We start from the raw sequence: 12,811 nt of genomic DNA on the forward strand, positions 1-12,811 counted from the left end.
GTGCTGGGTGTTTGGAAGGGCAAGAGCAAGTAATGTATCTTCTGGAGGGGTTCTCCCTTCTGTCTTTTTGAGTGCAAGGCCCGAGTCATCTGATGGACAGAGAAAAAGGGGAGAAGGATTAGGACGTACTGGCAAAGAGTAAGCAATTGCAGATGAGTGGCAGCACCATACACCTCGAGGGTGTCATACCGAGTGACTACGTGAGTGTGTGAGAGCGCGAGCTCAACAGAAAAAGGAAAATGCCCCCAACAGCCTGCTGGTCAGTGAGCATCTCCACTACTGAATTGTGGGGCACTGGTCAAAGCTACTCCACAATATTGCCGTCTGTATCCATATACCGAAAAAAGCACCTCCCCTTTAGGATGTTGCAATCCTGTTGGATTTCCCATCCTCCCAATTGGCAAGCTCCCTACAGGAAGTGCTTTTCATGCAGGCAGCTCGCCGATTTAAATTTTGCATTAGGCCCAGACACGAAAATGGTACGGGCTCCATGCCGAGTTGAAACTAAATATTGAAATCATGTGTCAACAGGGTTTTTATGAAGAAATTGGGTCAACAAAAAAAACTGTCGATATCAGGGCCGGATGATAGAAAGAATTCTGAAACCAAGGTTGCAGCAAACGTGAAGAAAGATGGCGACCAGCCAAAGGACAAAGTGCCACAAGGAGGTGACCAGAAGGAAAAGGGTAAATCTGGTAATGAGCTATATTTACATCTCCTCTATTTCCCAATACGCTCTTGCCAGAAATCAAACTGTTCAGAAGAGCTCTGATTTTAAGATGTTCTCTCCTCTCTTACTTCTGTTTGGGGCGTGTGGCGGTTTCTTTCGAAGCAGTGTTGTATGTATTGGGGGAAACTTGAGAAGGTTTTTTTTTAACTCCGATTTGGAACGTGGAGCTCCGACTGCTGATAGTTACATTGCAATTAAACAGGACCACCTTTGTAAAGAGTTCAATGCATCTGACTTGCCCCCGCCACTGGCGAGGCAATACCGAGTCTATTCCAGCAGCCACCCCGTTGACAAAATGAGAAATAACATGCAGCATTGGGAGTTGAAGATGCCATTATTTCCAACAAGGGCACGTCGTTGTACCGTAGTTGTCCGATCTTGATTTGGTGCTATATTCTGGCACACACATGCTTGGGAATTCCTCGGTTGGTTAAAAGCAGATACAACCACCTCCCCGCGGCATTCAACGGCATTACCATCGCCGAATCCCCCACCATCAACATCCTGGGGGTCACCATTGACCGGAAACTTAACTGGACCGGCCACATAAATACTGTGGCAACAAGAGCAGGTCAGAGGCTGGGTATTCTGCGGCGAGTGTCTCACCTCCTGACTCCCCAAAGCCTTCCCACCATCTACAAGGCACAAGTCAGGAGTGTGATGGAATACTCTCCATTTGCCTGGATGAGTGCAGCTCCAACAACGCACAAGGAGCTCGACACCATCCAGGACAAAGCAGCCTGCATGATCAGCACCCCATCCACCACCTTAAACATTCACTCCCTCCACCTCCGGCGCACCGTGGCTGCAGTGTGGACCATCTACAAGATGCACTGCAGCAACTCGCCAAGGCTTCTTCGGCAGCACCTCCCAAACCCGCGACCTCTTCCACCTAGAAGGACAAGGGCAGCAGGTGCATGGGAGCACCACCACCTCCAAGCCACACACCATCCTGACTAAGAAGTACATCGGCCGTTCCTTCATCGTCGCTGGGTCAAAATCCTGGAACTCCCTCCCTAACAGCACTGTGGGAGCACCTTCACCACACGGACTGCAGCGGTTCAAGGAGGTGGCTCACCACCACCACCTCAAGGGGCAATTAGGGATGGGCAATAAATGCTGGCCTTGCCAGCAACGCCCAGATCCCATAATCGAATGTAAAAAAAAAAAGCTAACTCGCTCAGCTGTTGTGAAGTCTGGTGTTACTGTGGCAAATTGTAGCACCCCCACCACCACGTTTTTGGTGGGGGATCGGTTAACTCCACACCGACCAGGGATTGAAACTGGGACCGATCTAATGTATGACATTGTGCATTCACAGACTGGGAGGAGCTGTTGGAGGTTGCTGATTAGCTTTTCCCTCAGTTGGTCATATTGTGTCGTGCGACCAAAGTTGCTGGTCAGACTCGGCCCAGCTGTTTTCACCAATGCAAGTGAAGTTTTGTGAGGCATGTACTTTCACGTTGGAATTCTGTTTCATTAGATCCAAAGACCAGAAAGAAAAGAGATGCTCCTCAAAGTCAGAGCAAAGACCCGGCCAAAGGAAAAGTGGAGCCCATTAAAGAGGTTGGTCTGTGCCGTATTGCCACGACCATTGGAATCGGATGCGCGGGGCAAAATTGCACTTCACAAGAGAAAAACCGGTTACCGTGTGGTAGAACAAATGCATGATGGGATAGGCATGGTTACCGTGGTGCTGTAGCATGTAGCAAACAGGAAGAAGTAGCTAGACACGAGTGTTCAAAATGGTGGCCCTGACGTTCGTAGGGTGAAATCAGGCCAGTGAAATCACTTTTTCTAACCATTGCTCGCAGTGTGTCTGCGAATATACTGCTCTATCCCATTGTAACATACAGTATAGCATTGGGGCTCCTGATTTTATTGTGATCGAATAAGTCAGATTAATGTTATTAAGGCCTTGGTGATGTATTCAAAAAAAAGACTTGGATTTATACAGTGCCTTTCACAACCACCGGACATCTCAAAGTGCTTTACAGCCAATTAAGCACTTTTTTGAAGTGTGGTCACTGTTGTAATGTGGGAAAGGCGGCAGCCAATTTGCGCACAGCAAGCTCCCACAAACAGCAATGTGATAATGCCCCAGATAAACTCTCTTTGTTATAACAACAGAAATTGCTGGAAAAACTCAGCAGGTCAGGCAACATCCGTGGAGCGAAATTTGAGTTGACGTTTCGGGTCGAACCCTTCTTCAAAACTGGAAAGAAAAGAAAATAGATTGAAGGCAGGGCTGTGATCGAACAAAAGAAGTAATAGAGACAATAAAAGGTATTCGATCGCAGCCCTGCCTTCGATCTATTTTATTTATTTTCCAGTTTTGAAGAAGGGTTTCGACCCGAAACGTCAACTCAAATTTCTCTCCACGGATGTTGCCTGACCTGCTGAGTTTTTCCAGCATTTTCTGTTGTTATTTCGGATTTCCAGCATCTGCAGTATTTTGCTATCGAACTCTTTTTGTTATGTTGATTGAGGGATAAATATTGGCCAGGACACCGGGGATAACTCCCCCTGCTCTTCTCCGAAATAGTGACCATGGGATCTTTTACGTCCACCTGAGAGAGCAGACGGGGGCCTCGGTTTAACGTCTCATCCGAAAGGCGGCACCTCTGACAGTGCAGCGCTCCCTCAGCACCGCACTGGGTGTGTCAGCTTAGATTTATGTTCTCGAGCCCCTGGAGTGGAATTTGAACCCACAACCTTCTGACTCCGAGGAGAGTGTGCTACCCACTGAGCCAGGGCTGACATTCAGGCTTGAATTCTTTGATTCATTGTGTGGAAACTGTAAATGGGTGCACTTGATTGTTATTGGGCGGGAGAGCCTGGGAGCTGGGAACAAAAGGAAGAGTATTGGGAGTTGCCACTGGGAAAAGTATGGTGATGGGGGTTTTGTGGGGGGCAGGGGGGTGGAATAGAAACATGGAAGATAGGAGCAGGAGTAGGCCATTCGGCCCCTCGAGCCTGTTCCGCCATTTAATGAGATCATGGCTGATCATCCAAATTCAGTACCCTGTCCCTGTGTTCTCCCCACATCCCTTGATCCCTTTAGCCTTAAGAAATATATCTAACTCCTTCTTGAATATATTTAATGAATTGGCCTCAACTGCTTTCTGTGGTAGAGAATTCCACAGGTTCACCACTCTGGGTGAAGAAATTCCTCCTCATCTCAGTCCTAGAAAGACTAGATGAGGAGGCAAAGAAAGAACTTGCATTTATACAGCACCTTTCAGGACATCTCGAAGCGCACCTCAGCCAGCAAAGTACTTTCTGAAGTAATGTAGGAAATGGGGCAGCCAAGTGAGTGCTGTTTCAAAAAAGTTAAGAAATAAGATGCCCTGGGAATGTTGATGGGAAGGGAGATGGCGAGTTTCCTGTTGTGTTGTATTGGGGGGGATTAAGAAAGTGAGTGTCGCAAATTTTCTCCTGGAGGAAGGACCCAAGAAAGTTTTTTTAAAAGTTAGTTTAATCCCAATTAGTTTCTTAAGTTTTAAGTTGTAGCAGAACTTTTTTTTTTCCTTTTCCCTCCCCCTTTATGTGTGTTGTTGTAGTAAAGGGGACACTATTTCAGCCCCTCCTTGCCAGATAGCAAGGATTTGCTGGGAATTATTATTTTTTGAAGAATTTACTCTCCTAAGTTTCGAGTTTCCAGACTTGTCCAAGTGACACTTTTTCGGGGAGTCCCTCCAGCCCTTGATGTCTGCCGCTGTCGCAGATTACCCATCCCAGTCCAAAAAAAAATGCTGTTTTTAAAAAAAAAAAAAAAAAATCCCCATTAATATTGGAGCTTTTCCAAATCACACTTTTTTGTTTAAAAAAAACTTTTAAAGTCTTGAAACTCTCTGTCGCTTCCCATGAATGGGAAACTTTTAAGTGTCTCCCAAAAACATTGGAGGCAATTCTGTTGATTTTTTTTAAATATATGGTTCTGCCGGCCAGAGAGGGCTTGGCTTCACTTGTTAGAAGTTTTTTTTTGTCTCCGCGGATTTGGGGACAGCCAAGAACCTGTTTGGTGTGCCTGATGTTTTTGCTGTAATACTCGGCGGTATGGACTGGAGCTCCAGAGACCTGTAATTCGAGAGGGGAAGCTGCACTCGGGCGGCCCCACGCACCTTAATCCTGTAAACAAACCGCGGTTTATTGGGGGGCTTCCCTTGAAAATGGGGTCAGGGTGGTAGAACGCGAGATGTTTTGAGTCGGGTGTACATGCTCAGCTGGATAGATGTGGTGGTATTTCCTTCGAATCGTCGAGGGACACGGCACAGAAGGAGGCCATTCGGCCCATCGTGCATGTGCTGGCTCTTTTGAAAGACCTGTCCAATTAGTCCCAGCCCCTGCTCTTTCCCCATACCCTTGCTTGAGAAATCGCAGGATCACTCCCCTCTCTCTTGCAACTTTCAAGCGTTCTGAGGAAGGATGTTCTTGCCATGGAGGGAGTGCAGCGAAGATTCACTAGACTGATACCTGGGATGGCAGGAATGACGTATGAGGAGAGATTGGGTCGGTTGGGCTTATATTCGCTGGAGTTTAGAAGAATGAGAGGGGATCTCATTGAAACTTATAAAATTCTAACAGGACTAGATGCAGGAAGGATGTTCCCGATGGCGGGGGGAGTCCAGAGCCAGGGGTCACAGTCTAAAGATAAGGGGTAAGCCATTTAGGACTGAGATGAGGAGGAATTTCTTCACCCAGAGAGTGGTGAACCTGTGGAATTCTCTACCACAGAAGGCAGTTGAGGCCAATTCATTAAAATATTCAAGAAGGAGTTAGATATATTTCTTAAGGCTAAGTGGATCAAGGGATTTGGGGAGAAGGCAGGGACAGGGTACTGAGGTTGGATGATCAGCCATGATCTCATTGAATGGCGGAGCAGGCTCGAGGGGCCGAATGGCCTACTCCTGCTCCTATGTTTTTATGTTCTATGTTCTAATTTGCGCACAGCAAGATCCCACAAACCGCCATGTGGTGATGACCAGACCAATCAGTTTTTATTCCATTCTTAGCAGGTGCAAATTGCTAAAGCTGACTGAATGGAATATATTCCTGTTCTGCACTTTAAGGTCTTGGGTATTTCCGAGTCAGGCGTGATGCTGCTGGAGCTAGCGCAGCCTCCCTTTTGCTTCAATTGCCGCCTGTGAGTGATGGTCCTGTTAGCAGTTTGGATGCTCCGCCGGTGTTCTCCAATAACTGGTGGTGAACTTATTTTCCCAGCAGGCGAAAGCAGAAAAGACTGAAGAGGTTTTTACTCTGAGTAAAGTGAATGACTCCTACATCTTCTATGTAAGAATCTTTTTATTCTCCAAACTTGTGCTATTAATTGCCCCTTTGTGAAAAGTATTGATCTTTATTACAATTATTTAAGTCTTTTTTTCCCCCCCCCCCCCCCCTCTCTCCTTGCAGTTCTTTGTAAAGATCGTATCTCCAGCAGAGGAAGGGCTTTATACTCTCAGCTTCCACAACTGCTACAAGGCAGCTATAGGGAAAAAAAGTCCGGTTGCATTTGACATGACAGTAAGTGCATTTACCAAGAGGCGGGGAAGGGGGGTGGAATTGGGAGAATTTCTTTCCACCCTAATCACGATGAAGTTTGCAGCTTTCCAAAGCTTTTGATCAGAGCCAGGGCGGGTAGATGGAGTTAAGATCCAGACCAGCTATGATCTCATTGAGTGGCGGAGCAGGCTCGAGGGGCTGACTGGCCTCCTGCTCTTCCTATCGCCCCCCCCCCCCCCCCAATCCTTATCTCTTCCCCCTTATCCCACCACGGCTTCCTGTGGAGAAGATCATTTTTTTTCCCCCCCTCGACCCTTGGTGCTTTCTTTCCCCCAATTTGTATAAACTGCAGCTATGTGTGTGTTCATGAAAACATATGCATGTCCCCCTCCCTGTGACAACCACCACCTTTCCCTCATCTCACTTTTATTTGGTTGACTTTTAGTTGTTGTTACAAACTACTGCCAGACCATAATATTTCCAACATTTTAACTTGTTTATTGTAGATTTTTTTTTTTTTATTTGGATTTTGGCCAGCGCGTGACGTCCCAATTTCAGGCGTTCTATAACAACAACAACCTGCAATTATATAGCGCCGTCAACATAGTAAAACGTCCCAAAGGCACTTCGCAGGGGTGTTATCAGATGAAATTTGACACCAAAGCACAGGAGGAGGTATTGGGACAGGTGACTGGAAGCTGTAGGGGTGGGAGGAGGCTCGTGTGGAACATGAACACCGGCACGGACCAGTTGGGCCGAATGGCCTGTTTCTGGGCTGTTAATTCTATGCAACTTCATAAAAGGATCAAATCTGTTCTGTTCCTGTTTGGTTCCACACGGGCAGCACATTAACAAGGGGTTGCGTTTGCTGTTTTTAACCTCATACTTAAAGAAAGAAAGACTTACATTTATATAGCGCCTTTCACGACCACCGGACATCTCAAAGCACTTCACAGTCAATGAAGTACTTTTTGAAGTGGAGTCACTGTTGTAATGTGGGAAACGTGGCAGCCAATTTGCTCACAGCAAGCTCCCACAAACAGCAATGTGATGATGACCAGATAATCTGTTTTTGTTATGTTGATTGAGGGATAAATATTGGCCCAGGATATCGGGATAACTCCCCTGCTCTTCTCTGAAATAATGCCATGGGATCTTTTACGTCCACCTGAGAGAGCAGACGGGGCCTCGGTTTAACGTCTCATCCAAAAGACGGCACCTCCGACAGTGCAGCACTCCCTCAGCGCTGCACTGGGCGTGTCAGCCTAGATTTATGTGCTCAAGTCCCTGGAGTGGGACTTGAACCCACGACCTTCTGACTCAAAGGCGAGAGAGTGCTACCAACTGAGCCACAGCTGACCTGTACACTGACCAGATGTCAACTCTTTTTTATATTTTAAACATTTCTTCTTAGATTGAGATAATGGCACGAAATCCTCAGAACTATCTTTCTGCTGGTGAAATCCCGCTGCCTCTGCTGTACTTGGTTATGTCTGGGTTTTTCTTCGCTGCAGCCTTGCTCTGGGTTTACCTACTTCTAAAGCACAGGTAAAGCTCCTTCAGTGCCCGATGTTTAAACTGCTTTTACAGAACATGTGCGCGAGTCACTAATTGGTGTGTGGTAGATTGCCACTGAGCAAAACATTTAACAAAGTGAACATGTTCTCAAAGGCATGACCCATTATATAGTAAAACAGGTGGCTGTCGGGCAGCTGAATAAAAGCTCATTTGCAGGATGTGTGCGCGCGCGTTTGCATCATAAGAACATAAGAAATAGGAGCAGGAGTAGGCCATTCGGCCCCTCGAGCCTGCTCCGCCATTCAGTAAGATCACGGCTAATCTTCTACCTCATCTCCACTTTCCCGCACCATCCCCGTATCCCTTGATTCCCTTAGTATCCAAAATATTTATCTCTGTCTTGAATATGCTCGATGACTGAGCATCCACAGCCCTCTGGGGTAGAGAATTCCAAAGATTCACCACCCTCCGAGTGAAGAAATTCCTCCTCATCTCCGTCCGAAATGGCCGACCCCTTATTCTGAGACTGTGACCCCTGGTTCTAGCCTCCCCAGCCAGGGGATGCGTCCCCCCATCATTGGCAGGAGTGAGCTGGGGAGGCACGAAGATAGTCCTTGCATCCATTAGCATGATGATGATGGAACCAATTTTATTTGTGTTCACTACAAAGATGTTGTGTCTTAGAGTGTGCAATCTCAGATCAAACCAGGCAGTAGGCTCGGCGATGGAAGATCCCCCTCCACCTACCTGGTGTCTAAAGTTAAAATCCTATAAAACTTTTGCACGCTTTGGGAGAAACCTTTTATTAATACCTAATGAGCCCACTATTTTATTTCTTTACTTTTAAAACTGTTTCCTTTGGTCTTGCTGCCAACTGCACCAGTATTTAATAATGTCAAAACTGAACGGGGATGCAGGGGGAGGATAGGGATGGGATCGCGGCTTTTGAGTTTGAATGTGTGCTCTGCTGTTAATGAAACCTTAACGTTAATATTCAATGTTTCGGTATCTTGAGATGCAAGTTAGTGGGGCCGGGAGCAAGGTTTGTGTCTTTAAAAAAAAAAAAAAAAAAAAAAATTCCAGTCACCACACTCCAAAAAAGCAGGCAAGTGGCAACCCTACACATCTATCGAAAAAAAATGCTCCATGCAGATTAGAGTGCACGCTATCCCACCCATAACCACTGAAGTGTAAAGAAAACGAGGAATATTTATGCAGTGGTGGTTTTCAAAAGGAATTTTGTGTTCCAGTTAGATACCCATTGCAGTGTAGGCTCAATAAAACAAATGGGAAATTTGTACGTGCTCCCTCTCTGTGTCAGCTATACCCAATCTCCATTTCATACTGCTGGTTGAATTTTAAGTGTTGTTGCAAAATACTGCTGGACCCTAATAATATCTGTCTCCCTTAGGTACAGTGTATTTAAAATCCACTGGCTGATGGCTGCACTGGCATTCACCAAGTCCATCTCCATTCTGTTCCATGCTGTAAGTATAAGTCTATAGATGCAGCTAAACTATAGTGGCACTTATTCTAAATCAGCAACTTGCCTTCAGTTCCCACTCGAAGTACTTCGATCAACTCTCCCGCTGGCCGATGTTCCTGCTAAGGTGCGCGGGCGGGCGGACGCGCGTCGATCGGGAGGTCCCGCGCAGGCCGGCTCACCAGCTGTTTCCACTGGAAAAATACCACGTCAGAAAATTTAAAGGGACCTCGCACGAGGGCGGGGGGGGGAAACTCGAGGGAACATTGCCTCTGGCCTAGTTTTAAAGGCAGTGCCCCAAGCTGTAGCACTGAGGCAGACCAGCCGGCAGCTGCCGGTCTTGGCCAAAGTTCGCTGAGGTCGGCCAGAGTAGGCTGCAGCAATTGGCTCCCTGAGCTGGGGAAGAGTGTCAATAAATGAGCTCAAGTTCTCTCTCCCAATCGCCATCCAGTGACCGGTGCTGGCAGTGTCGATGTCGGGGTCAGGTTTGGGTGTGACGGCCTTCAGTTTAATAGCCCGCTGACGCTCAAACTACGCTTTTATATCTAGAATGACCACTCGGGTGAGATATCTGGTGGTATGAAATGGTAGCTTGGCCCTTGAGGAGACGAGAAAATTTGGCAAAAAAAAAACCATGCCAACTTAAAAATGACAGTAGGCGCGTGAAAATATGGCTGCCTGCTTTGCAGTAGTCTTTGGCCGAAGATCACTTCAAGTAACGAGGATCACTAGTTGAAGGTTGGGAGCTGGGGAGGTGTGGGAGCATTCAGCTGGGCCTGGGAGCGCAGCAGGCCAGTCGGGCCGGGGTGTGGAGGGGCAGGGCAGCGGATAGAAACATGGCTGCCTTCTTTCTGGAATTGATTCTCTGAATGTGATTAGTGTACATGGTCAGTGCAGATCAACTTTATTAACAATAATTTTTTTAAATGGTGAGAGATCGGGAAATGTTGATGTTCAGAGGGACCTGGGTGTCCTTGTACACGAATCACTGAAAGTTAACATGCAGGTACAGCAAGCAATTAGGAAAGCAAATGGTATGTTGGCCTTTATTACAAGAGGATTTGAGTATAAGAGTAAAGACGTCTTACTGCAATTATATAGGGCCCTGGTGTGACCACACCTGGAGTATTGTGTATAGTTTTGGTCTCCTTACCTAAGGAAGGATATACTTGCCATAGAGGGAGTGCAACAAAGGTTGGCCAGACTGGTTCCTGGGATGGAGGGATTGTTCTATGAGGACAGATTGAGTAGACTAGGCCTATATTCTCTAGAGTTTAGAAGAATGAGAGGTGATCTCATTGAAACATACAAGATTCTTACAGGGCTTGACAGGGTAGATGCAGGGAGGATGTTTCCCCTGGCTGGGGAGTCTAGAACCAGGGGTCACAGTCTCAGAATAAGGAGTTGGCCATTCAGGACTGAGATGAGGAGAAATGTCTTCACTCAGAAGATGGTGAATCTGAGTATATTCAAGACAGATCGATAGATTTTTGAATATTAAGGGAATCAAGGGATAGTGCAGGAAAGTGGAGTTGAGGTAGAAGATCAGCCATGATCTTATTGAATGATTCAGAACAACCAGGAACAACAATAACAATTTAACACTCTCATTAACGCCGGGTATCCATCTTGTTTCCACAAACTGGGGCACTGGTGTTAACAATATTGGACTATCTATTTCTGGATATATATGTAAAAAAGTTTTGTGGCTGTACGATGGTAACATGTATGACTGTAGGCTCTTGTCAGTGTTGCCAGCTGATCTGCACTAGAGATATAGAGATAGATATTGTTTCATAGATAGATTGATAACTGAGTGGTATCACTCTGAATAAGTGACACTTGATGGCCTGTTTGTGGTATTATTGACTCCTCACAATGTAGCCAGCAGGAATGGCAGCCTCTGTATTTCTGCGCGCGCATATCGTGAATCCAATGGTAAAGGATGGGGAGGAAGTTGCGCGCAGTATTGGAGGACTGTATTTTGTGCTCCATCAGCACACCGTGTAACTACGGACTGATGCGACTGCAATGTCTTCAGGTGTTGGCTTTAAAGGGTTTCTAGTTGGGCAGAGAAGGAACTTGGTGCAGGTTCAGTAGTTTTGAAGTCTGAATCTCATCGAAACCTATAGAATTCTGTCAGGCCTGGACAGACTAGATGCTGGAAGGATGTTCCCGATGGTTGGGGAGTCCAGAACCAGGGGTCATAGTCTAAGGGTAAGGGGTAGGACATTTAGGACTGAAATGAGGAGGAATTTCTTCACCCAGAGAGTGGTGAACCTGTGGAATTCTCTGCCACAGAGGGCGGTGGAGGCCAGTTCATTAAATATATTCAAGAAAGAGTTGGATATATTTCTTAAGGCTAAAGGGATCAAGGGATATGGGGAGAAGGCAGGGACAGGCTACTGAATTTGGATGATCAGCCATGATCTCATTGAATGGCGGAGCAGGCTCGAAGGGCCGAATGGCCTACTCCTGCTCCTATCTTCTATGTTTCTATGAAACAAAGGGAGCCGACTCAACTCTCTTTGTACTTTTACACATACTTAACAAATGCCCAGATGAGGGACGAGGAGAGGTCCAAGTGCTGCAGGATTGTTCTTTAACAGATCAAACTGGCTCCAACTCAATGTTTTTATTTTTTTGATATAATGGATGGAATAGAAACAGGACAACATGATGGACCTGAGCACAGCCATATTATAGGAACACACCCAGCCCCTGGAAGGTCTTTGACCTGAAACGTTAACTCTGTTTCTCTCTCCACGGATGCTGCCTGGCCTGCTGAGTTTTTCCAGCGTTTTCTGTTCTTATTTCAGCTTTTAATATTTGCCTATCTAATCTCTAATTCTATAAAATGTTTGCAGTCCTTACAATCATTTATATATTTCCAGATAAACTACCATTTCATTGCTGTTCAAGGATCAGCAATTGAAGGTTGGGCTGTGATGTACTACATTACCCATCTGTAAGTATATATTAGGATGTTTATTACAGGGGTGGGGGTGATACTAGTGGTAGGGCTCTGGGCTCCCATTCAGCCGGTATTGATGGACCTTTGAATGCTGCAACTCTTGGAGTTTCTCTGTCTTCCTACCGTTGCTCTAGAGTTAGCTGTGTCAGTCACGGCCTGTGAGTCAGAAGGTCGTGGGTTCAAGCCCCACTCCAGAGACTTGAGCTCAAAAATCTAGCCTGACACTCCCAGTGCAGTGCCGAGGGAGTGCGTCACTGTCGGAAGTGCCGTCTTTCGGATGAGACGTTAAAATGAGGCTCTGTCTGCACGCTCATACAGGAAACTCTTTTTTATCCGGCACCGACGGGACCGGCGTGGTGCCGGTTTATCAAAAAGTCCGGATTACAGAGAGGTATAGTAAAAGGTACGAGAGCCCCGTACACAGCAACAAATCCAGGCTTCCCTGTTGCTTAGCAACAGCTGCAGGAACCCCGGCCACAGACCAAGCGTCCCTGTTGCTTAGCAACAAGTGCAGCAACCCCGATTGCACAGCCACAGATCCAGGAACGGCCACTAATATGGAGTAAAACTTAACTGAACCTACTCCTGAATTTTGCTGGTTAAC

The 12,811-nt window shown here is 46.5% G+C and overlaps 1 protein-coding gene across 4 annotated transcripts in view; it reads left to right on the forward strand.

Annotated features, from left to right (window-relative positions):
* The window catches only part of LOC147097718 (protein GPR108-like), a 47,573-nt gene that overhangs the window by 18,245 nt on the left and 16,517 nt on the right, over nucleotides 1-12,811 (forward strand). For 2 of the 4 annotated variants that reach the window (XM_085971750.1, XM_085971753.1), the window contains exons 5-11: nucleotides 532-695; nucleotides 2,214-2,296; nucleotides 5,954-6,022; nucleotides 6,143-6,253; nucleotides 7,647-7,780; nucleotides 9,162-9,237; nucleotides 12,128-12,201. In XM_085971750.1, the coding sequence (XP_085827876.1) occupies nucleotides 532-695; nucleotides 2,214-2,296; nucleotides 5,954-6,022; nucleotides 6,143-6,253; nucleotides 7,647-7,780; nucleotides 9,162-9,237; nucleotides 12,128-12,201 (711 nt within the window). The remainder of the gene's footprint in view (nucleotides 1-531; nucleotides 696-2,213; nucleotides 2,297-5,953; nucleotides 6,023-6,142; nucleotides 6,254-7,646; nucleotides 7,781-9,161; nucleotides 9,238-12,127; nucleotides 12,202-12,811) is intronic. The other 2 variants (XM_085971751.1, XM_085971752.1) reach the window with 2 other exon arrangements.

The sequence above is a fragment of the Somniosus microcephalus genome, chromosome 31 (genome assembly GCF_052327205.1).
Source record: "Somniosus microcephalus isolate GS21.2 chromosome 31, FLI_Smic_1.0, whole genome shotgun sequence".
In the NCBI taxonomy this organism is placed as follows: domain Eukaryota; kingdom Metazoa; phylum Chordata; class Chondrichthyes; order Squaliformes; family Somniosidae; genus Somniosus; species Somniosus microcephalus.